The 24,689-nt window shown below is 35.0% G+C and overlaps 2 protein-coding genes across 2 annotated transcripts in view; one reads left to right on the forward strand and one right to left on the reverse strand.

Moving 5' to 3' along the window:
• The window catches only part of RB1 (RB transcriptional corepressor 1), a 117,656-nt gene that overhangs the window by 16,966 nt on the left and 76,001 nt on the right, over positions 1-24,689 (reverse strand). The window contains exon 18 of the mRNA XM_018056748.1: positions 1,109-1,227. Within this exon, the coding sequence (XP_017912237.1) occupies positions 1,109-1,227 (119 nt within the window). The remainder of the gene's footprint in view (positions 1-1,108; positions 1,228-24,689) is intronic.
• On the forward strand, positions 15,710-19,992 carry LPAR6 (lysophosphatidic acid receptor 6). Its single transcript, XM_018056749.1, has one exon. The coding sequence runs from the start codon at positions 16,479-16,481 to the stop codon at positions 17,502-17,504; it is 1,026 nt and encodes a 341-aa protein (XP_017912238.1). The 5' UTR covers positions 15,710-16,478; the 3' UTR covers positions 17,505-19,992.

The following is a 24,689-nucleotide window of genomic DNA, read 5'->3' on the forward strand; positions in this document are numbered from 1 at the left end:
TGCCTCTGTATTCCCAGTGCCTAAAACGCTTCCTGGCACCCAACAGTCAACTGCTTATTGAATTAAAGAAAAAGATAAGGCTTGACATATTTATATTAACGTATTACCTAGCAAGCTAAGTTATACATGAAGGCAGAGGTTCCACACACTAGAAATACTCTGGATACAAATGAGCATGGAAATGGCACCTCTGGAAAACAGCTCCTGCACGCGTCACAGAGCTTTGTAATGTCAATTCTTACACAGAACTGAACAGAAACATAACATTACACACACTCCTGTGAAAGGCAATGTAGCTGGAATGTTTCAGAGCATGGGCTTTGGGGTCAGACTGCTTGGATCTGATTTCTGTTGGCTTTTGGTAAGTTACCTTATTTCTCTAATTCCTTTTTCATAGATAATGAAGGCTGCTACAGTGTCTACTACCTTACAGGACTGTTTGGTAATTCTCCAGCACTGAGTGATAAATAAAGGTTAGTGATTGCGTTCTTATTCTAGCACGTCATCAGGCACTCATCAACCATTTTAGTCTCCTGCTCGCACTGGGTACTCCCTATGCCCACCCTATGGTGGTTTTAGTCGCTCAGTCATGTCTGACTCTTTGCGACCCTGTGGATTGTAGCCCGGCAGTCTCCTCTGTCCATGGGGTTTCCCAGGCACGAATACTGGAGTGGGCTGCCAGTTCCTTCTGTGGGGATCTCCCCAGCCCATCCTATGCTGCACTACGAAGGCGCTGAGCTGCACTTCTGGAAGAATGTTTCCTGCTTTCCTGGCTGTTCTACTTTGAGGTTCATGCTCTTTCTGTCTCCTCAGTCCTCTCCCTCCTCTCTGGTTTCCATGTTGAAATCCAATCTACCTTTGAGGACTATCTAAATAGTCATCCTGCATGAACACTGTCCTCCTGACACTAAACTGGAGTGATTTCAGTAGCACTCTGTACCACTCCATATGATCTTTATTTGGGTCATGTATCTTATAGTCCTGATTCTTGAAAGCAGGAACAATGTCTTATGCAAAATTCTATTCCCTGTAGCTTTTGCATAACAGCTTGTATCACACTATGCTCAGAATCACTCTGTGAGCTGGATGGACAACAGATTTCACTCACATATCTGCTGCTGTGTGATTATTCTGGAGAGGAAGGTTGAGAGTACAGGCAGGTTCAAAGTGATCAACTGGTCCTTCTCGGTCCTTTGCTTGTTTAATAAGATCAAATAAAGGTGAATCCTACGTGAAACAAGACGACATTAAAACAACACTGGTAAGCGTGACCTTCTTATGTATGTATCAAAATCATAGTGTTTGACATAGTGAGCATTATTAATATAGTCATAATTGACAATGCCAATTCTGAAGTCAGAATAAGGTTCTTGTTTCCATTTTGAAAATGATTGCCAATTTTTGTACTATGCACAAAATAAAGAATTAGGAATATGTATAACTTCAAATGCTTATATTAGAAAAGAAATTAAAAGTTAGAGAAAGAGATACAGAAAAGATCCAGAGAAAGTAGAAGGAAGAAAATAATAGAGACATGAGCAGGAGTTAATGAAACTGAAAACAAAGATAAAATACATGGTCTGATAAACAAAGCTAGTAACTGCTTCTTTGAAAGAACTAATAAACAAACCTCCAGTCAGACTGAGAAAGGAAGAGACAGGTAAATAATATTAGGAACAAAAATAGGCCCACCATTACAAAGATCAGAAAGATAATAGGGGACAGTTATAAATAATTTTATGTCAATAAACTGGAAAATGTAGACCAAGTGGAAAATTCCACAAAAATAAAAATTAACAAAACTCAATAAGAAATAAACCTCAACAGTTCTATCAAGTATTAAAGAATTTGAAACAGTAATTAAAAGTCTCCCCACATAGAAAACATTCAAGTACCTCTGGTTTTATCAGTAAATTCTACTAAACATTCAAGGAATAGAAAATTCGACTTCTACTTCAACTCTTCCGAGAATGGAAAAAGTAAGAACATTCTCTCTCTGATTTTTGAGGCTAGTACAACACTGATAATAAAAACTGTCAAGGACATTACAAAAAGAAAAATTATAGCCCATTCTCACTCATAAACAGAGATATAAAAATTCTAAAATTAGCAATCCAAATCAGCAGTGTTAAAAACAGAGTATGTCATTTACCAAGATGAGTTTATCCAGGTTGCAAGATTAGTTCAATGTTAGAAAATCTATAATGTAATTCACCTTACTAATAAATCTAAAGGGAAAAATATTGTCAAAATCAATGCAGAAAAAGCTCTCATTTAAAAACCCATTTATTATGTTAAAAAAAGAAAAGTCTTAATAAATCAGGAACAGAAGGGTACTCCTAATTTGATAAATGGCATCTACAAATAAACAAAAAACCCACAGCAAACATCATGTGTAATGGGGAAACATTAAAAGCATTCCCCTTAAAAAATCGGAGATAAGAGAAGGATATCCCATTATCAGGCTTTCTATTCAGTATTATACTTGAGGTTCCAGTCAGTTCAAAAGATAAGAAAAGAAATTAAAGATCAAAAGACCACGAAGGAAAAAAGAATAAAAATACCATTATTTGCAAATGATTTATGTCAATAAGGTGGCTCAGTGGTAAAGAATCCGCCTGCCACTGCAGCAGATGAGGGTTCAATCCCTGAGCCAGGAAGATCCCCTGGAGGAGGAAATGGCAACCCACTCTAGTATTCTTGCCTGGAGAATCCCATGGACAGAGGAACCTGGCAGGCTACAGTCCATAGGGTCGGGAAAGAGTTGGATACAACAAAGAAAACTCAAAAGGATCTACAGAGAAATTATTAGAATGAGAGAGATTGGCAAGGTCTCAATACTGTTGTAAAACCAACACAAAATATATTTCTATATATCAAGCAAGTTTAAAACACATAATTTAAAAATCATTTATAAAAATGTAAGACCAGAAGTAAGAACCATTAAAATAATTGATTCAAAAATTGTAACTTTCTGGAGGTGACACCTTGCAAGACCATAAAACCTGGGGACATACTTATTTCACTCTTTTAGTACTTAAACTAAGAAAGAAAGAAAAAGAGACAAATTGCCAAGATGCTAGATTTATATAAAAAGGAAAAGTGGTGCATCTGTAAATAAAAATACAAAACACTGCAGAATGTAGATTTTGTGAAAATATGAAGATGTCTATTCAATAAAATGTGTTTGAAAAATTAGCTAACAATTTGAAAAAAAAGGCTATTACACTTTCACAATATATAAAAATTCAATTACATTAAAAAACAAAACTGAAATACAAAAGAATATCTTTATAACTTCTTTTTTAAAATCTTTTTTCACCTTTACTGAAGTATAATTGACAAAAACCATATATATTTAAGGTATACTATGTGATGGTTTCATAGAAACACACACTGTGAAATAATCACCACAATCAAGCTAGTTAGCATTCATTACCTCACAGAGTTACCTTCTGTTCTCTTTGCATCCCTTCCTCTCCTTCTTTATAACTTCTTGATAAGGAAGGGCCTTTCTAGGTTTTACCAAAACCCAGAAGTCGTAAAGAAAAACACAAAACAACTGGACTACATAAAGCCTGAAAACCTCTGTGTGACTAAAACAGCAATAAACTAAGTTAAACAAAATCTTTAAAAAGTAAACAATACTGATTTATTCTACAACCACCATAATGCATTGTACTAATTCCTACTGTCAAGTCATTCTTTCCTATATTCGTTAGGGGCACCCTGAAGTGCAATCTCAATAATGGCTTGCAGCTGAGTAAAGTAAGGCTAACAATGAAAACCAGCTAATGCATGTATGTCATAGTCAGTGTTTCACATTTTCTAGTCACTGATAAACTGAATATCTTTTCATATGGGATGAATCTACATATATTCAGCAGGAGTGGCCTTATCCCATTCTTTTCTCAAACAAAGACCTTTCAGAAGACCTCGAGACTCACAGAGATATGCAGGTAAACTTGAGCCTTTAATAGGACCTAAGTATGTGGCTGATGGGCATTTTACTCTCTCTTCAAATATGGTTTAAATCCACAGATGGTTTACCTGGTTGAATTATCACAATAGGATCATACCAAAGTGAATTCTTCTTCTGAGAATGCAGGTGCCATTCTACTCACCAACAGTCTTCACGTCTCACCCAAGCATCACTTTATACCTCCATCTCCCCCAACCCAACTGATACAGCGGTGTACAGACACAGAGAATGAAGCGCACCATGAGAATGACAATGCGCATGGCGCAACGCACAGAGCGCCGACTCTGGAGTCACACCACAGGTGTTCAAGTCTTGGCCACGTCCTGGCTGCCTGACCTTGGAGGGAGTCGCTTTACCTTGTTACGGTTCTCTTTTCTGTACTGCGAAGTGGAGACACTAATGGCAGTGATGTCCAGTTATCAGGCATCCATCCACCCACTGTTTTCCCTATGTCTACTCTGTATCAGGTGCTATGTTAGGAAGTAGGAACATAACAGTAAGCAATCCTCCAGTTGTCAGCTACTGACAGAGTCCCTTCAGAAGCACCTGTCCTTTTTCGCCTTACTCAACATGTTCATCTGAAATAAACTTTAATCATCTTCTACCACAAACACCTTCCACTCCTATCCAGTTTTCCCCATATCATTATCACTCATATACAGTTGTCCAAAGCAAAAAGAAATCACCTACATTATTCTTTCTCTCACTCTCCACTGGAATCCAATCCACGAAAGTTATATTGGCTCAAACTTCAAAATATATCCCAAGTCTAACTTCTTCTCCAAGTGGGACTTTTAGAGAGTTCTTAAAATTCCAGTGCCAAGCATATATTGGACACTCAATAAAAATTTCTAGAGTGTTATATGACAAAACCCTATCATGGGTTTAATTAAATACAGCAAAGCACAAAGACGAAAGTAGATGATAGGACTTGCTTTCTAATTGATAAGTAAATATCAACTGTAGCAGCTGGCTTCCAAGATAACCTGATTAATTCCTCCCACTGGGTATTTACACCCTTGTACACTTGTACACTGTACCTGGGTTAGTCTGTGTGGCCCGTGGCATACAGCAGAAGTGATGGCATGCCAGGTCTGAGATTAGCTTATAAAAAACCTGCAGTTTCCATCTTAGGTTCTCTCTCACGGATCTCTGTGTGCTCCAGGGGAAAGCAGCTGCCATGGACCAAGCAACCCTACAGGGAAGTCTACGCGGCAAACAAATGAAGCCTCTGGCCAACAACAAGCAAAGGAAGGAGGGCTACTAACAGCCACGTGAGTGAACGTGGGGGTGGATTCTCCAACTCCAAGAAAGGCCAAACCCGACGGCAGCCTTGGTTGATAACCTGAACAGCTCTCCTGAAAGAACTGGAGCCAAAACTACATAGCTAAACCACTTCCAGATTCCTGACTTTCAGAAATTACGTGCAAAGTGAATCATTAGTTCTTTTATTAAACTGTTAAGCTGTGGGGTAATTTCTTACACAGCAATGGATAACTAATACAGAATCTGACTTTTTTAATCTAAAGAAAATATTTAATGGAATATTTAAGTTTTGAAAATTTATGTATTTGTATTTATAGCACTGCTTGCATTCAGGACTCAGAAGTTTACTCTTGGGCTTCAGGTAAGCTGTTTTATGTCATTGCTAACCTACTTAAACTAACTCTTAACATAATCACTCTCTGGACATTTCACTCTATTTTGCCACTTAATCATGTGAAGGAAACCAGATTCTCCGTCAGCAAGATTAGTATAAATCCCACTTAATAAGTAATACGGATAGAAAAAGTAGAAGTTGTAAGTCTGTTCTACCCGATCTTTCATATTAACATGCATCTAAAGCAAGAGCGTATGTCCCCAGAGAGTAAAGGACTTCAAGGCTAATCAGGTCAAGGTACTCCTAAAACAGATTCTGATTATCCAAGTAAGTACAAGGTCTCCAGTACTAGTAGAAAAGATAACAATAGGAGAAGTGGAAGACAGGAATTGCTATTGTTTTCTGGGCATTTTAAGAAACATTAATGGCCCTACATTACAGGAAATGTTTTTGTACTATCCTAAGCCAAATCATTATAAGACCATTTTACCCTGCAAAAGGAAATTAGAATACAAAACACAAAATTGTGGGCAGGCCTTAACCTGACAGTTCCTTCCCATTTAACTTCACTACTTCTTTAACACCGAAATTTTTCAGGATTCTTTTGCTAATATATATGCTGGCTGAGCCATGATCATGACTTTAGTTCTCTCTCTGCTTACTCCTAAACCTATTAATACATTTCTGACTAAAACCACTCTTTCAAATTCCAGATCCAGTGCTTCCAACTAAACACCTCATATCTCTGCATATATATGTGGCAAGTATCTCAAATGCTAACGTTCAAATATTAACATGAATGTATTACCTTCACCACCAATCAGCTAAGACTTCTTCAATATCCTCTTGGTTAACTATTAGCAATCACGTAATTGCCACAGAACAAGTCTTAGAATCACCCTCAGTGCCATCCCTGCACTTATCCTTTTGATTCATGCTGTTAATCTTAACATATTTACACCTTCATATTTAAAACTGGTTTCCTGTAGACAGCAAAGAGCTGGGTTTTGTTTTTTATCCATTCTGAGAATCTCTGCCTTTTAATTGGAGTTTGGACTATTTACATTTAATGTAGTCATTGACATGGTTAGTTTAAATTCTATATCTATTTGTCCCATATGTTCTTTATTGCCTTTTGACAAATGTGCAAAAGCAAATCAATGGAACACGGATGAATCTTGACCTAAATCTCAAATTTGTAAAAATAAACTGGAAATGGATGACCTAAATATTAAATGTGAAGCTATAAAACTTTTAAAGCATAGGGGAAAACTGTGGCAATCTAGAGTTCTTAAGACTTGACAACAAAAGCATGATCCACAAAATAAAAAACTGATAAACAGCACTTTCATCAAAATTTAAAATTTTTGCCTTGAGAAAGACCACGTGAAAAGAGGAGTCCACAGAAACTTTGAGAAATTATTTATAAGCCACACATCCAACAAAAGACTAGGATCTAGAATATATAAAGAACTCTCAATGGTAAACAAACAAACAAACAAACCCACAAACAAGTCAATTAGAAAATGGGCAAAGACCTGAAGAGATACTTCACCAGAGAGAAAACAGATCACAAGTAAACAGAAAAAGATATTCAACACTATTAGCCATCATCCTGATGGGCAATATAAATTATAACGTCAATGAGCTATCCTTACATGATCAGAATGGCTAAAAGAAAACTGAGACAATACCAAAAAATGGCAAGGATGCAAAGAAACTGGATCACCCATGTATTGTTGATGGTGATTCAAAATGGTACAACTGCTCTGGAAAATATCTGGGAGTCCATACAACACAGTAATTACATGACTTTGCAATTGCACTCTTTGAGTATTTATCCAAAACAGTGAAAACTCATATGTTTATATAAAACCTGTACACAAATGTTTATGGCAGCCTTACTTGTAATAGTCCAAAAGTAGAATCAGCCCAGATATTCTCTAATATGTGTACAGTTAAAGAAACTGCAGTACATACTATGAAATATTAGCAATAAAAAGTATGAACTATTGATATATACAATATCCTAAATGAATCTCCAGAGAATCTGGCTGAGAAGAAAGATAATCCTATTTGATTTCATTTATATAACATTTTGAAATAAGAAAAATTTTAGAAATAAAGGACAGATTAATAATGGCCAGGAGTTAGGGCAGGTGCGGTCAGGCTGGAGAAATATGCATATAGTTCCTTGAGTGATGGAAGTGTTCAGTTTCTTGTCTGTGAGGGTGATTATGTGAATCAGCACATTGTCCCCAGACAGGCTGCCAGGTAACTCTTAGTTGAGGGCATTATGGTAAGTGAAATAAGTCAGACAAAGACAAATACAGTCAGTCTTCCATATCAGGGGATGTGGAACCTGTGGATATAGATGGCTGATAGGGCTATGCCATTTTATATAAGGGACTTGAGCATCCACAGATTTTGGTATCTGCAGGAGTGCTGAAGCCAATCCCTTGCAGACAACAAGGGTCGACTCTACAGTACAATCTCACTTATACGTGGACTAAAAAAAGAGCTCACAGACACAGAGAACAAACTGAGGGTTGACAGAGGCAGGGGGTGGGCAAAAAGGGGGAGGAGGGTCAAAAAGTAAAAACTTCTAGTTATAAAATAGTCATGATAGAAGATACAGCAGGGTGAGTATAGTTAATAACACTGCAGTGCATATTTGAAAGTTGCTAACAGAGTAAATCTTAAAAGTTCTTATCACAAGAAAAAAATTCTAACTACATTTGGTGATGAGTGACTTACTGTGGCGACCATTTCACAATATATACAAATACTGAATCATTACGTTATATACCTGAAACTAATATACTGATAGGTCAACTGTATCTCAATTAAAAAACATTTTTTAACCTGGAAAATTATAAACAGATAATTAGAATAGTACAGTTATATCATCTGTTCACTTTTAAGCTTTTTCTATTTCTCTTATTATTGCTAAGAACCTTAATAATATCTTTCCTACTTATAAATAAAAAATGTATTCCTAAAAAAACCTTAAACCTCACAGAATGATATCACATGTGTTTAGAAAGTAGCAGAGTTTAGTCAGAGAAAACTGAAGTCATGATTCCAGGTACAAGTAAGGATGGATAATGGTCATATGTCAGAAAATGACAGTAAGGCCAAGACTTGACTGTAAAGGACAGACATGGTAACCAGAATCTGAAGGTAGATTCAAACTTAGGGTACTATGTTATCAAGGAAAAAAGGACAAGTGGGATAGAACTACCTTTAAGATCCCAGATGCTCATTCAACCATACGTAGGATAATTAACAGAAGTCAAGAAAGCTGACCTAGTTGTGCCTACTTCAAAACATATAAACAAACAAAAGCACAACGTTAAAGTTGAGTCAAACTTATTTAATATCTTACTGAGGACTGCAGGCTGGAAGAGGTAACGGAGGAGGTCGGTATATATGTGCATTCGGTGAAGGTGAATCTTGCAACCAAGCACCCATCTGGGTAAAAGGTTAACGGGGTCAGTGCTTTTCTAAGCACGGAGAGATGCAAGAATCCAGGTTCATAAACAATTTCTCCTGAAAATACCTATCGGAAGGCCTCTTCTGCCAGTTTTCCCACAGCACATTCTGCCCTGAGCTCCTTTCAGGGGGTGCTAAAGGTCAGTGACCGCACTGACCAAGGACTCAATTCTTGCAGAAACTGGTGGCAAGAGGCGTTTTTTAGTTGGCATTTGTATCAACAAGTCAATACAGGTTGTCAAACGGCACTGCTTTATTGGAAACGTGAACTCGGCAGAAGAAAATTCAGTCCCTTGAGGTAATAGGGTACTAGCCAAAGCACCAAGGGAAAAAGATACAATAACTGCACAGGGACACAGAAGTCAGGGTAGATCTGACCTGAAACGGAACTACTGACCAGGGGCTCTTCTGACATTTAAGTCTCCTAGAAGCATTTAGCTTGAAGAACACTTTCAAGTAGCCAAAACCAAAACAATACAGAGCTCCCGGTTTATGATGTGCCATGCCAAACAAAAATCAGAAGCAGACACACAGAATTTCATCAAATTTAAACACTATCTAGAGATTTCCAATTGCCACGAAAATCTTGGGGACAGGAACTTGGTGAGTAAAGTCATGGAGATAAAGCTGGGAAATAGAGACTGAGGAGAGCTTTTTATAAGATTGTTTCTCTTAATTCTCCCTCCAACACAGCACTGTAAAGCAGTTATCTTCCAGTTAAAAATAAACTTAAAAGAGACTGTTTAATAGTTAAAGGGTAATTCTCTAAGACAGCTATGTGATTTATTCTTCACTTCTTTCAAGTTTTCCTTCAAATGCCCCCCTCATCAATGAGCGCTTCCTAAAACTCTCTACATAGAACCTCCTTTTTCCTAATAAATGTAGTTTTTTTTTTCCCAGAGAACTTATTACCATATGTCCAACCATACAACTGTTTGCTTATTGATTGCCTGTATTCCCACAGGAATTCTCTTTCATTTGCTGCTATACTCCCAACTCCTAGAAGAGCTCTTGGCACACAGTTTGCACTCAGTAAATATCTGTTCCTGAATAAACAAATAAATACAGCATACCAGAGATAAAGATAGCATAACCAGGAAAAATAATTTAAATGTGCTTATCCTTTCCCTATCCATATAACCAGGACAACAATCCAGCAATCTTTCTCTTGTTTTGATCAGCCTGCAACAGTTCGTTTTTGTTTAACTGAAAACAACAACAAAAACAAAAGGTTTGGCTTTAAAGGGGGCCCTTTTGTAGTCAGTCCTTCCGGTCTTTTGTTTGTAACCTTTCTGAGGCAGCACTGGTAACAGCTGGTATTGACAGGAAGTCCTCAAAATTCCCAAGAATGTGAAATCAGTTGATTAGAATGAACACACTGGCAAACCAATAAAGAGAAGTGACCATGACAATTTTGTTCTGGGAATGGATTACTAGTGGCTTAGAATCTTAGTGATTAATTCTTCCATGTGCCTTTGCATTTAATATATGTTAAAGAGAAATTCTTTTCCTTTGAATTTTGGCTTGGTTAGGCTAGGTTAAAAGCAAAACATCTACATAAAGGCTTAAAGTCAAAGGTATTTCTGCTTTTAAATGCATTTGCAATCATGTTCACAGTATTACATCTTAAAAATATGTCATTCGTTAAAAAAAGGAAAGAAAGAAATGAAATGTATATACTCATTGCCCTTCTAGGAATTTAGAATGAAACTAGTTATGAGGCATCCTTCAGAGAACTGAGGAGACAATCACTCAAAATATCTTCTGTGTTTTTGGTTGAGAAAGACGTGACCATACTAGTGAGACTATTGCTGTTTCTGTTGTTTTAGTCACTAAGTCACATCCCACTCTCTTGCAACGCCATGGACTACACTAAGACATTATTACCAGGCCTGGCTCTAGTCATCAAGTCTTGAAATTTGAAACTTATTCAACTTTAAAGGCTAGCCTTCTCTAGACAGCATCTGCTCTGGAGGCCCTTTAACTGACTTGATTGACTCTCGTCTCCATATTGCTTTTGTATTGCATACAAAAGCTACTGTTATACTCTATATTACAAGTATTTCCGTGTTTTTTTAAACCTAATTCAGTTATATGAATATATTTAAAAAGTGAGACACTTTAAGTATCGTGGAAGTACAGAAGAGGAATTGATGAGATCGAAAGGTCTCCACAGAAAAACAGGATAAAGTTTTAAGAGGGGCAGATGAAGGAATGGGGAAGGAATGGGGAGCAGGAAGATAGGAGAAAAGGAGGAAGGGAACAACTCAAGTGTTAACAAGTGATAAACATGCTCACTCAAGTAAAGTCTTACACCACATTCTTGCTTCTCTTTACTTCATCTCTTTGCTTGAACCTGCTACAACCATCATTCTTTACACTTTTACTTTGTTATAAATCACCATCCATTAGCTTTTAAATCTTTCTTCTAATCCCACCCATCCCTACAAGCTGGTTGCACCGTCTGAACTTGTGTAGATGACTCTCGCTCCAGTAAAGAGTAACATAAAGTGTTCTGTGTCTGCAGTAATAACAGAAAGGTAAATCATTTTCAAATGATATCAATTATCACAAATTTAATAAAAGTCCCTGTTAGGTGAAAATATTTTTTATATAAAACAAATATATTCTGTCAACATATGTTATAAATGTTCTTTTTTCAAAGTGAGGAAGTTTCGCTTCTAAATCTAAATAGAAACTTTATCATGGAAAAATCTAAAATGAGAAAACTTTGGCTTTTTTCATAGGTGTAAATTTGAGATGGAAAAGGACTCTGACGAATCACTTCTCATCAAGGCAAACATTTCTTGTATTCAAATGAATAAAATAAATTTAGAATGTTTTTGTTACATTTAAAAACTTCACTGTTTCACACTCTCTTTTAAACTTGAATATATTTATTTCACATACTTTCTCATTCAATTTTTTGCATATATTTGGACTATCTTAATATTCCAACAAATAATACATTTTCCCAAAACCAAAATTTGACATTGGGCAGTTTTCCCAAATTGAGAGCCAACAAGAAATGGCATACCTTCTACCATTAGATCATGATTTGAAGTGGTTCACGTGTAAAGATTCACAATGTATTTCTGAGATAAAGCAAATTTCTTTCTTTGACACCCTGGAATGTTTTCTTTCACTTAATGAAAACTACGCAATCTACTTTATTTTCCTTTTCTCCCTTGTGCCAAATGCAGCAGCTCCCCCTTGCCTAGATTTTTCTGCCCTTCCCATTCTTCTCTTTCCCATGGTGTATTCTTTTCTATTCTTCTACTAATGTGTTCAAAAATTTATGTTTTAAGATTTTTATTTTTTGCTTTTTGCAAACATTTATTGCATTCAAAAGGAATAATTTTTAGAATAATGGATATGACTAATATTCAGAATAATTTCTCTCACATTTCTCACATTTAAAAACTTTTAACTGTGCCACACCAATTCCCTTTTTAAACTTTTAAAATGTAGGTATAATTTACATAAAATAAAAATCCTAAATATTTAGTTCCATCAGTTTTGACAGTTTTAAAATTATAACCTGCTTTAAGTCCTTTCTGGATGAAATGAAAGGTATAAATGAATAAATAATTAGTTGATTCATTCCTGACTTGGTCTACGACTACCTGGCAGGGTAAACTGGTAGGGCTGGAAATAAGACGAGTAAGACACGACAACAACCATATAGATAAGAGCAGCGCGGTCAGTTTAAGAAGACAGCAGTGAGAATAAAGAAGGTACAAGATAAAACTTATATTACTATCAAGGCTAGAAATAACCAATATGAAAAAACAGAAAGGAAGAATAGCTGAGGAGCCTGCTTTACACATTGTATGTTTATAGCGGTATTCAAGAAAGCCTATTTTGAATCAGGCATGAAAAAGTAGAAGACCCCCTGGAGAAGGAAAGGGCAACCCACTCCAGAATTCTAGCCTGGGAAATCCCATAGACAGAGGAGCCTAGTGGGCTACATATAGTCCACAGTGTCACAAAAGAGTCAGATATGACTTAGCAACTAAACAACAACATGAAAAAGTCAGATTTCTTGCCTTCTCACAGCCACAGTTATAGCAGAAATTTAGTAAAGAACTCAAAAGTTACTCAAATCCTTACACTTTTAAGTTAACAGAATTCTCTCTCAAACTGATAACCAAAAAATAGTTACACAACTAAAACACAACTATATCATTACTAGAGTGATAAATAAAATATATACTTTGAAGGCTAGCTACTGACCTGACTTATTCATAAAATAAAAATTTGAAAAGTGATGAGAAAAGTGAAAGGTAATAAGATTCATAAAATTTCAAATCAGCTCTTAAAAAACCCATATAAGAAACCAATAGATTCCCAGATTTAACTTTGAGAAGTATGTTGTTGTTCAGTTGCCCAGTTGTGCCCAACTCTTTGCTACGCCACGGACTGCAGCACACCAGGCCTCCCTTCAGAAGTATACAGATCTCATAATAAACTGTATCAAATACAAAAGCATCTATTAAATATACTTGAGTACTTAGATTTATTTAACTGCCTTTGTAAGTAGTTGTTTCACAATTTTCATATCTTAATCTAAGGAAATTTAAAGTTATCTAATTTCACTTTGGTTCCTTAACTAGAAGTCAAATTAAATATTTTGAAACATCTAGTATTCAATGATCTTCCCATTCAAACAGTCATTCTGCTGTTGCTCTTCCTCAGTAGAAACAATTCTCAATAAATACCAGTTTATCAGTATAATTCATGCTTCAGTAAACATGTGAGTATCTACTAAGGGCCAACCACTGTGTAAAACTTGGAAATACAAACATATACTAATATACTGATAATAACGGAAAGTTTATTTCAATGAATAGTGATCTATCCATTTTTAAGCAAATGAAACATGAAAAAACTACAAATGAACAGTTAACTGAATATTAAGTCAAGTGAATAACATCAATACGTGGAAGAATATTCCAATGTCTCATTAGTTTATTTTATGGGACAATGCCATATTCAAAATGAAAGTAAAAGTAAACAAGATCAGGGCATATAACTGATTATATTTCATTATTTAATGACATACCTAAAGAGATTGTCAATTTGAAAGTAGATTACTGAGAAACTGTAACAGAAATTCTTCCCCGATGAGAATACAAACTTATTAACTACTCTCCTTATTACTGTTCATTCTAAGTTTCCACCTGTCTTCTTTTATGAACACATACTGCCTCTCTTCCATACCAATGTGATACAAAGAAATTCAGCCTTCTAAAGTTTTAAGTTTATTGAGTGCAAGTAACATTTTGTGTGTCCCTTGATTATAAATTACCTAGTCAAAACAACAAAAACAGATTATAATTCAGGGGATATTCATCAACAAACAACAAAAGTTGCTGATCTTGGTGAGAGCGCAGTCCAAATTAAAAAGGTTAAAAATCAAAAAAAGAAAAAAAAATCAGCATAAAACATACTGCAAAACATCAGTTTTAAATTAGCTACGTAATTCATGAAAGAAAAATAAATTGCTCTTAAATGCCCTTCACTCATACCCTAAAGGAAGAATTTCAGCCCAAACGGAACCAATCTAGAAAATAATACCAATATAATACAACTAGATGTAGCCTTCTCTGAAAAATGGTAATATAAAAAAAGAAAAAATAAGAAAATGTGTCCATAGATTGTGATATCATCACTCCTTGAGGAAGTAACATCTACATTCAACTACCCCTTTCCCACATATACTTTCTTCTGATTTCTTTGGGCTTTAAAAATGAGTACACTTCAAATATATAGTGAGAAAACACTCACAAGAGCTTTCAAATGAAAACAAAATCTGACCCATAGCCCAATATATAGTTAATGTCATAATAAATAGGGTAGAGGGAGGGCTCGTGGGGGGGGCAAGTGCTTAAAATAAAATTCTGAACCTAAAATTTAGCCAAGTAGTGTAACTTTTATTTTCCAAAATTTATTTCAAGCAATATAGGGAAAAAATTTATTTGTTTACAAAGATGCAATTTTGTTCTGTAAGATTAATACTACTACCCCAAACAGAAACATTTTTAAATTTATTCTTTGGTAAAAGTGATTATTTAAAAAAATGGAAGTGCTATAAAATATTAATTTAATTTTATAGAAAAGAGGAAAGAATGTAAGAAAATTGTTTATGAAAAAGTAAAGAGATTCAGGATTGGAGCCATTCACAACCATGGCAATTAAATTAAATCCTGAAGAGCAATTATGGAAAACAGAAGCCAAGGGTGGCAAAATTTGGGTCTCTCAATTCAAATCCTTTTTACAACTAAAGATGAAATTTCTCTCTTTTACAGCCAATAGATTTTTTAACGTTATATTAAGTTACCACCAACAATTTCAATTTATAAATATACCTACACATTTTAGTTCCCCCCAGCCCCCAAAAAGTCTAATCCCAAACACAGAAGGAATCACATACAGATTTTTTCCCTCTCTCTTGATTACTACCAAAAAGAAAGAAAGAATAAAAAAAAAAAAACCTCCTCGAGAGGGTAGCCAACATTCCAGAAGACATTTCCGCAAAAAAGGAGTTTAAGGGCAGACTGCTCAATTAAACAGTCAGAGGCCCTTTGCAAGCCTCCTAGGTATATCCCCAGCAGATACGGTATCAGATTAAAGGAACTGCAAACAAACTGGGCTGAAACCTTTCTTTGTTCAAGCCCAGCCTTTTCTTCCTGTGATGTCATATTACAAATCGAGCAAGCCTCTCTTTTTCTCTTCAGAGAAAGCTCGTCTCACGACACAGCTGGCAACTGAGGAAAGGCCTCCGAGTCAGCAGGAGCGAACACGCTTAGGAATTTATTTTGGAACCTTTGAAAGACTCCTCTGCTTACCCCTATCTGGGATCCACTGCAGGAATACCGAAAAGGAAAACTTCATTTAAAAGGTGTAAGAAATAAGTGAGATTGAACTGGGAATGTTTAAGTCTCAGAAACTTTGCATTGAAAAGCAAAATGTGATTGCTAACTTCAGCTTAAACATTCTGCAGCATAAAGAAACTTTCATTTTGGAATATTCATCTTGACCACGGAAACCGAAGTTTACAGGATGAGGAGTTTTACTCCGTGTCAGAACACAGTTTTTATTTAAACTTTATAATCCAATGGATTGGCTTCATAGTGTTTTTAATACGAAGCCCTGGGATCACAGATCTTCTGGAGACTTGAAAATGAAAATCTTTTCTTGTTGAAGAATCAAGTGGAAACTTTATAGCAACAAACTTCATGTTTCTTTCGGAAGAAAAAGAAATATTTGTAAAATCTTGCAAAGATCCAAAGGATTTGCAAATACACTGGAGGTTACAAAGTAATCACGATCTGAATATCAAAGGAGACTGTTGCTGACCAAAGGACTTCAACACTGTAAACTGGACGTGCCTTTAGAATGGTAAGCAATAACAGCTCTGACTGCATATATAATGACTCCTTTAAGTACACCTTGTATGGGTGCATGTTCAGTATGGTGTTTGTGCTTGGGTTAATATCCAACTGTGTCGCCATATATATTTTCATCTGTACTCTCAAAGTGCGGAATGAAACAACAACATACATGATTAACTTGGCAATGTCAGACTTGCTTTTCGTTTTTACTTTACCCTTCAGGATATTTTACTTTGCAACAAGGAACTGGCCCTTTGGGGATTTACTTTGTAAGATTTCAGTGATGTTCTTTTATACCAACATGTACGGAAGCATTCTGTTCTTAACCTGTATTAGTGCTGATCGGTTTCTGGCCATCGTCTACCCATTTAAGTCGAAGACGCTGAGAACCAAACGAAATGCAAAAATCGTTTGTATTGCTGTGTGGTTAACTGTGATGGGAGGAAGTGCACCAGCAGTTTTTGTTCCATCTCCGGGTAACAATACTTCAGCAACCTGCTTTGAAAATTTTCCAGCAGCTACATGGAAAACCTTTCTCTCAAGGATTGTAATTTTCATAGAAATAGTGGGGTTTTTTATTCCTCTCATTTTAAACGTAACTTGTTCTAGTATGGTGCTGAGAACTTTAAATAAACCTGTAACATTAAGTAGAAGTAAAATAAATAAAACTAAGGTTTTAAGAATGATATTTGTACATTTGGTTATATTCTGTTTCTGCTTCGTGCCTTACAATATCAACCTTATTTTATATTCTCTTATGAGAACACAGACGTTTGTCAATTGCTCAGTGGCAGTAGCAGTAAGGACCATGTACCCAATCACTCTCTGCATTGCTGTTTTAAACTGTTGCTTTGACCCTATCATTTACTACTTCACGTCGGACACGATTCAAAATTCAATAAAAATGAAAAACTGGTCCAGCAGGAGAAGTGACTCCAGATTCTCTGAAGTTCAAGGCACAGAAAACTTTATTCAACATAACCTACAGATGTTGAAAAATAAGATACCTGACAATGAATCTACAATATAAGCTGTATGAAATAAGAACACCAGGACTTTACTGGGACAGAACCTCCAAGGTCCTTCAACTGTGAAAATTGTTTTCCTGGACAACAATTTTTCCACCTCAGAAAGAAAATAAACACGTGGACATTTAAAAGTTTTTAGTATTAAAAAAGTATTTGATGTGTTAGGCATTAAAATGTATTCTGTTCTTGTATACACTCAGTTTTATTTTTCTGAGCCACTTTGATTTGTACCTTTCTCTTCATTAGAAAAAAAAATCTCTAGAAAAGTTGTTCAAAATATAAAAGTAATCATGATTTAAGTCATGTGATAACCATGTGTATGGTCTTTGAATATCAGTGATTTTATACTAAATATTTAACAAATATTAAAATTTTCATTTAAGTGTTTAATACCTTTATTCAGTATACATCTAATTTTGATTTCAGTCTTAATTGAATCTCTAATCATGTTTCTTAAACTATAATAACATAAATGAGAACGAGTTATTTAAAGAATCTGTAAGTGTCTTTAGAGTATTTTTCAAAAAGACAGTAAAAATGTCTTCTGTAGAATGACATACTGACACTATCTGAGGATGTCGAGCAGTTACACTTACAGATAATATTTAGGATTTTGTCTTGGTATGCAATTTGTAAAAAGCAGAAACTGTATAAATAGAATAGTATACTTTAAAATTACACTTTTGGTTCATTTTCTGCATTTAACAGCACTCAACTTAAAAACAATGTATGTTGTGGAAACTAACAAAATGTTATTTTGCTAAGTAAATTTTAAAAAATACTACTACAGTATATTTTAAAGGCATATTTATGTCACAATAAGTAACTTGTTTTTTAAGTATTTTAGTTCAGAGAAATAACATATAATACTTGACACTTAGACAGTGATCAGTACATATGTTTTGATTATTTAAGGCAAACAAATTTTTAAATGTCTAGAAATTTGTATTTTCCCTTTACAGTCAATTAGTACTTTTTTCCATATAGAATTTCAGGTTTACAATCATTATCTTTCTGAACTTTTGAGGCCTTGATCCATCTTTCTTTAAATTGCAAGGCTGTTAAGTCAAATATTGAATAGCTGAACAATATTATTGCAGGTAGACAAGATGTTATTGTATGTCAAAATAACTTGTGAAGTAAGGACACAGGTCCTTCCATAAAAAGCAGCAAAACTAGAGGGTCAAATAACTAAGTACAATTACATTTTCATTTTACTAAACATAAATAAGGTATCGCGTTAAGCTAAAATTTAGATATGAAGCACTATCTACACTAAAACGCTTTCATTTTCCAACATATCTTTTCCCCAAATTCAAGCAGTTTTCCAAAGTTAACTAAAAAAATTATTTATTAGCATTCAATCTATCTGATTTTCACATTTTCAATCTTTCAAGTCCTAAATACAAATTTGGATAAACAAAACACTCTCTGTTTTAAGGTTTAAGTTTGAATTTCGCTGTTCTCTGGGTCTGAGCTACAATGGCTTCAAATAAATCACAGAAGTAAGCTCATTTCAAAACTCACTTCAAAAAAAATGACAGTGGAGGACTTTCTTGCTAGTAAGTGATAGTCTCCTTTAAATGAACCTAAAACAAAATAAATCCTTTAAAAAGAAAACTAGTGAAGAAATTAAACATAGCTCTTTATATCCCAAGAGAAGTATATAGGTTGTAAAGATGTTTTCTTCAATTGACCCTGAAGTGCCTTTATTTGATACCATTCTTCAGGAAAAAAAAGAAAACAAATATATTTAGCACTCTAAACATATATTTTTGAGTTGGAAAGCAACTAACAATTTAATAATACAGAAGAAAGGTGTAGAGTTTGTAACAGATTTCAAAGAAGTTTTCTTGGATTAAGTATCTGAGCAAGAATTCAAAAGCATGGATATTATTTTAAAATATAAGCAAAAATAGTCATCAGATAGTTGTTACTACTGGAGAAATTTTTGTTGCCTGCTTGTCAACAGGAAGATGAATCAGAAAATTTGTAAGATTCTTCTTGAATACATAACAGACAAACATTAGTTTTCCTCAACTACAACTTCAAATCCTAGGTAAATCTTAACTACAGGGACAAAGAGGGTGCAAAAGTTATTTTTCTCTGTTGGTTTTGCATTTTTAAGTAAATTATACATTCAGAGGGTTATCTCTTTCCCTTTTACCCAGAAAATCTGTTTTAAGAAAACTCAGAATTTACTTTTTGTTTCCTTAGAAAGACAATACTAGCCCTCCCTCCCCCAAAACTGCCCACTGTTTTTTACATCTTTATAAAAGAGTAGATGATTTACCTAATCTTCCTTTCTGTATTAAAGTAAAAGAAGTAAGATGAAAAGTTTTCAAGTGTGTAAAACCACTTTCCAGCATCCTAAGGATTTCGAACTTAGAAGTGATCTTTTCTAAGAAAATCAACCAAGTAGCTAGTTTACCAAAAGAATGTATGAAAATATATGTATTATATCCACAGAAAATTAAAAGGAACTTAAGGCATTACTTTATCAAGGAGTTTTATTTCATATCCTACATTTAAAATACCGAGAGTCAACCTGACATATAAACCTTAATTATGGGACTGGCATTTAAACAATTAGTGACTCATTTGAGGAATAGAAAATGGAACATCAGCAAATTTCATAAACCCAACTGAGAAACATTTAACTTATAACTGGTATGCAGCTAGCAAGAATCTGAGGCAACTGCAATTTTAGACCTCTGATGAACAAGGTACCCAGTCTTTCGTCACTGTATTAAGTTACTCCTGCCCTGCAGACTAATCTTTACTATCTCCCAACACTCAAGAACTTCTTAATACCTGCATGCCACATCCAACCCCAGATATCACAAATGAGGGAAGATGTGACCCTTATACATATAACATTTTATAAACAGTGCCTACTAGTAGATAAATCTTAAGGAAATCCTAAGGGAAATTATTTTTTAAAAGTTCTTTTGAGCTGTCCTGAAAACCAAATAATCCATTTATAATATGACTTCTAAAAAATAAACTCCAAAATTAAAAGAATGAATGGATAAATGTAAAGACACAGAACATACTTAAATCAAACAGAGTATTTAATGATCAACAATATTCCTTAAATAGCAACATTTTCCAGAGGTCAACATTACACTATCCTAAAATCACTAGTTCTTAAATTTCTTTTATCTCTATCTTCATTTTTTTCATGACGTCTGCTACCAATTTTTTTGACAGCCAATTTTATAAAAGTACAAAGAATATCACTTAAACAGGGCAATAATCCAGTCTAATAAAAGAATATGAAATTAACTCCAGGCAAACTTTTCTAACAAGCCTTTCTCCTTCCATCTCTTAAAAAGATTTATTTCAGTAACTCCTTAAAGGGGAACAAAATTGCCAGCGCTAAAAGCAGTGGCCAAAACAGAATTCAAGATACAGGACCCCAGAAGTAGAGATAATTCACAAATTTAATGAATGGTTTTCAAACTCAAAATTTGCTTTACTTATATAGATTCAACCAATACTTTTTGAAAATAATTGGAATATTTATGGCCAGCAGGAATGTGAAAATATATTCAACATCACTAATTAAAACAACAATGAGATATTACTTCATACCTGTTAGAAGGACTATTCTCAAGAAGAGAAGGACTAACAGTGTTGGTGAGTATGAGAAGAAAAGAGAACCCTCCCACAGTGCTGGTGGGAACGTAAATTGGTACAGCTATGGAAAGCAGCATGAGATGCCTCAAAAAATTACGAATAGAACTACCATATGATCTAGCTGTTCCGCTTCTGAGTATTTATTTGAAGAATATGAAAACATTAACTAGAAAAGATACACACATTCCTATGGTCATTGTACCATTATTTTTAATAGCCAAGATATGGAAACCACCTAACAGCCCATCATCAGATGAATGAATAAAGAGTCTGTTATCTATCTGTTAAAAAACCCTTGCCATTTTCAACAACATGGATAGATAGATCCAGGAGGCATTATGCTAAATGAAATAAGTCAGATAAAAAAAGATAAATACCAAATGATTTCACTTGTGTAGAATCTAAAAAACAAAAACGTGTAGATACTGAGAACAGATAGTGATTACTAGAACATAAGGGCTGAGGGGTAGGTGAATTGGTGAAGGGCATCTATTGTATGGTGATCAATGCTTTTTGGTGATGATCTCTTCGTAGTGTATACAGCTGTCAGACTGCAGTGGTACACACATGAAATTTATATAATGTTATATACCAATTTTACCTAAATAAAAATAGGAATAACCTATGGAAATAAAATATAATGAGAAACAAATATGTGCTTTTATGGCCAAGTTACAGTTATTAGTCATAGGCTGAATATGTTGAGTTTCATTATCTTCCTATCAAAATGACTGCTGGGAAATTCATAATTTAAAACTGAAAGAGTCCAGGGGTCATTTATACAAATTCTTCATCTTAGGTAGAAGAAACGGAAGACGTAAAAGGCCAAGTAACTTCATAAGGTCACATAAGAAGTTAAGGTAGAGTCAGGTAATTTTTTTTTTTTTTGACTTGTCTACTCTTTTAATGGTGGTAAAGGGAGTAGCAGATGCAAAGGCCTCCTTGGAGAGAACCTGGTATGTTGAAAAGATTAAACCAAATCCACATGGTCTGGAGATGGAGGGCTGAGATCCCTCATAAGCCATGATACAGCTATGGCAAGCTCTGAGGAGGTGGGGGGGCACGCTGAAGGATTCCAAGTAGAAGGAAAGACACGTGCATGCATTTCGAAAAACTCCCATCCCTCTGATTATAGTGAAGAGATGCATTTAACTTCAGGAAAAAGAAAAAAAAAAAACAATCACAATAGGAGCTATATTTATTTCATTTAAATTTAAAGAGATTCTCTTATCCTTCATTTTGGTTATGTCCTTTCTGCCTTATTAAAATGCTTTCTTAAAAAAAAATAAAATGCTTTCTTTTTGAAATGATGGTGATGATGAGTAGGAAGACTATTTTAATGTGTGTTACTTGGGAAAATTAAGTTAGCAGCCCTGTGGAGAAATTGATAACATTCATATACTGCTGGTGGGAAATAAAATGGTGTAACGCTAATGGGTGAGAATTTGGTGCACACACACGCACACACACACAGTCGCTCACTCCTATCCTCTACCCCAGCGTTCTGATCTCTAAGTATTTACCTTGAAGACACACTTTCAATAATATAAAAACACATATGTGTACAGGACGCAGTCTTGCTTGAAATTGGAAAATGCTGACAATCCCCTAGATGTCCAAGCGCAGAAAACTGGTTGAATAAACTACAACACATATACACATATTCACAGTGCAGTATGTTAGTCTTTGAGAATTCTTAGAGTATAATAAAAATCTTAAAGAGAAATTATCTGTTGTAACTTAATGGAGGCTGAAACTGAGCAAAAACAATAAAAAGTTTTTTTTTTGGAAAGAGTGAGACACAAAATACAGCTGTTTCCTATTCTAAGTTTTCTTATCATGTTCTAAATCTAGCATGTGCAGGAAGACACCAAAAATACCCTTGATATTTGTCTATTTCTGACAGTAGCAGAAAATATTAAGAACCAATATGCAAATTAATAAAGCCACATATGCAAAGGCCACTTGAATGCATTTTAAAAGAGACTAGGTTGTGACAGTTTAGTTTTTAAAACATGACATAAAAATCTGGAAAAGACAGATGTCAAAAAGTTGGTTCTATTTTATAATTAAAAGTAACTGAACTTACAGTGTTTAAGAACAATTGCCCTAGAGTGGTTCTAAAATTTTATTAAACTCACTATTAACAACAGCTTCTGATTTTGCTGGAGGAATTCAGAAACTACATTAAATAGAACTGAGATCTCATAAGATACTTCTTTTTTTTGTTCCCTGCACGTCCAGATTCCAGAGTCCTTCCTCACTATTACAGTTAGGATATGACATGACACTAGTTTAGAGACTGAAAATTCTTGGACTATATTCAGGTAATTTTCTAACATCATGGCCTTATAGAAGACACTCTCTGAACAAGAGTACAAGTGCCTCCATTTCAATAGGTTAAGTAAAGAGGATATTTCCAAGCTATTCTTTTACAATTGCCATTTCTCTTGTTTGTACTTGACAAATGAACACTGACCTCAGGGTAATTAGTGACATGATTCACAACTAAAGCACCACAACAAATTCCAACGGCAGTATAACAGAGAATGCTGCTCACATTTAACAATGCTGGAGTTCAGTTACACCTCTCTTCCCCTGAACTTATTCCATTCTGAGAAGGCAGTGAGAGAGACAGAGGTATGTCAGAAGAGAAAATTTCTACATACTTGTAAGCCAGGACAAACAGATCCAATACTGTTTAACTGTGTTCTCAGTCCTCTGTTCTTAGGAAATCACTGTATAGAAGAGACAATGAACTAAAGGACACTAATGATTAATTGTGATGTTTCTAAAAGGTACCATTCTCATAAATGTACATTTATTCCTCATGGCAACCCTGCTAAGTATTATCATGCCCATTTTACAGATGAGGAAAATACAGTCTGAGCTACAGACACATAACTTGCTGAGAATCACACCAAGCAAGTTACATGGCATCTCTGAATGAACCTCAGATTTTCCTTGTCTGTAAAACACGAACAGCAATGTTTATCTTCTGGGAAGATTAAATGGGATATGGTGACGCCAAAATCCAGACAGAAGGATCTGCTATAGCACAGTGACACAAACACAGATAAAACACGAATAAAGAAACTAATCCCAATAGTGCATACACCTGGGGGTAAATTAATATACACCACGAGGCAGCACAAAGGTTGAAAGTACCGTCTCTGGGACCAAACCAGTTTGAGTCAAAATTCTAGCTCTGCTATCAACTTAGTTTTGTGGATAGGGGAAATGTTCTTAATTTCTCTGTGCCTCTGATGTTTCATCCATGAAGCAGTGGTAACGAGAGTATCTATCTTCATACATTTGTCCGAAGTCAATGAGTGAACACAATGTTACCTACTGTCGCTTCTACACTGGAATGTAACATGCATAAGTGAGGGTCATGCATAAGTGATGTAGGTCTGCCTGATGACCAGATTCCAAAGAACCTAGTGATGAGCTGCTTACAAGCACTGCTTCCTAAAGCAAGTTTCTATGAGCCACCTAAGGGACATTTCTGAGTTTGAGATTTTTATGTTCCTGAATTTCTTTAG

This window comes from Capra hircus, chromosome 12 (genome assembly GCF_001704415.2).
Source record: "Capra hircus breed San Clemente chromosome 12, ASM170441v1, whole genome shotgun sequence".
Taxonomy (NCBI): Eukaryota; Metazoa; Chordata; class Mammalia; order Artiodactyla; family Bovidae; genus Capra; species Capra hircus.

Bases quoted from the DNA above. Each gene is read 5' to 3' on its own strand.
- LPAR6 (XM_018056749.1), top strand. From the start codon at position 16,479: ATGGTAAGCAATAACAGCTCTGACTGCATATATAATGACTCCTTTAAG.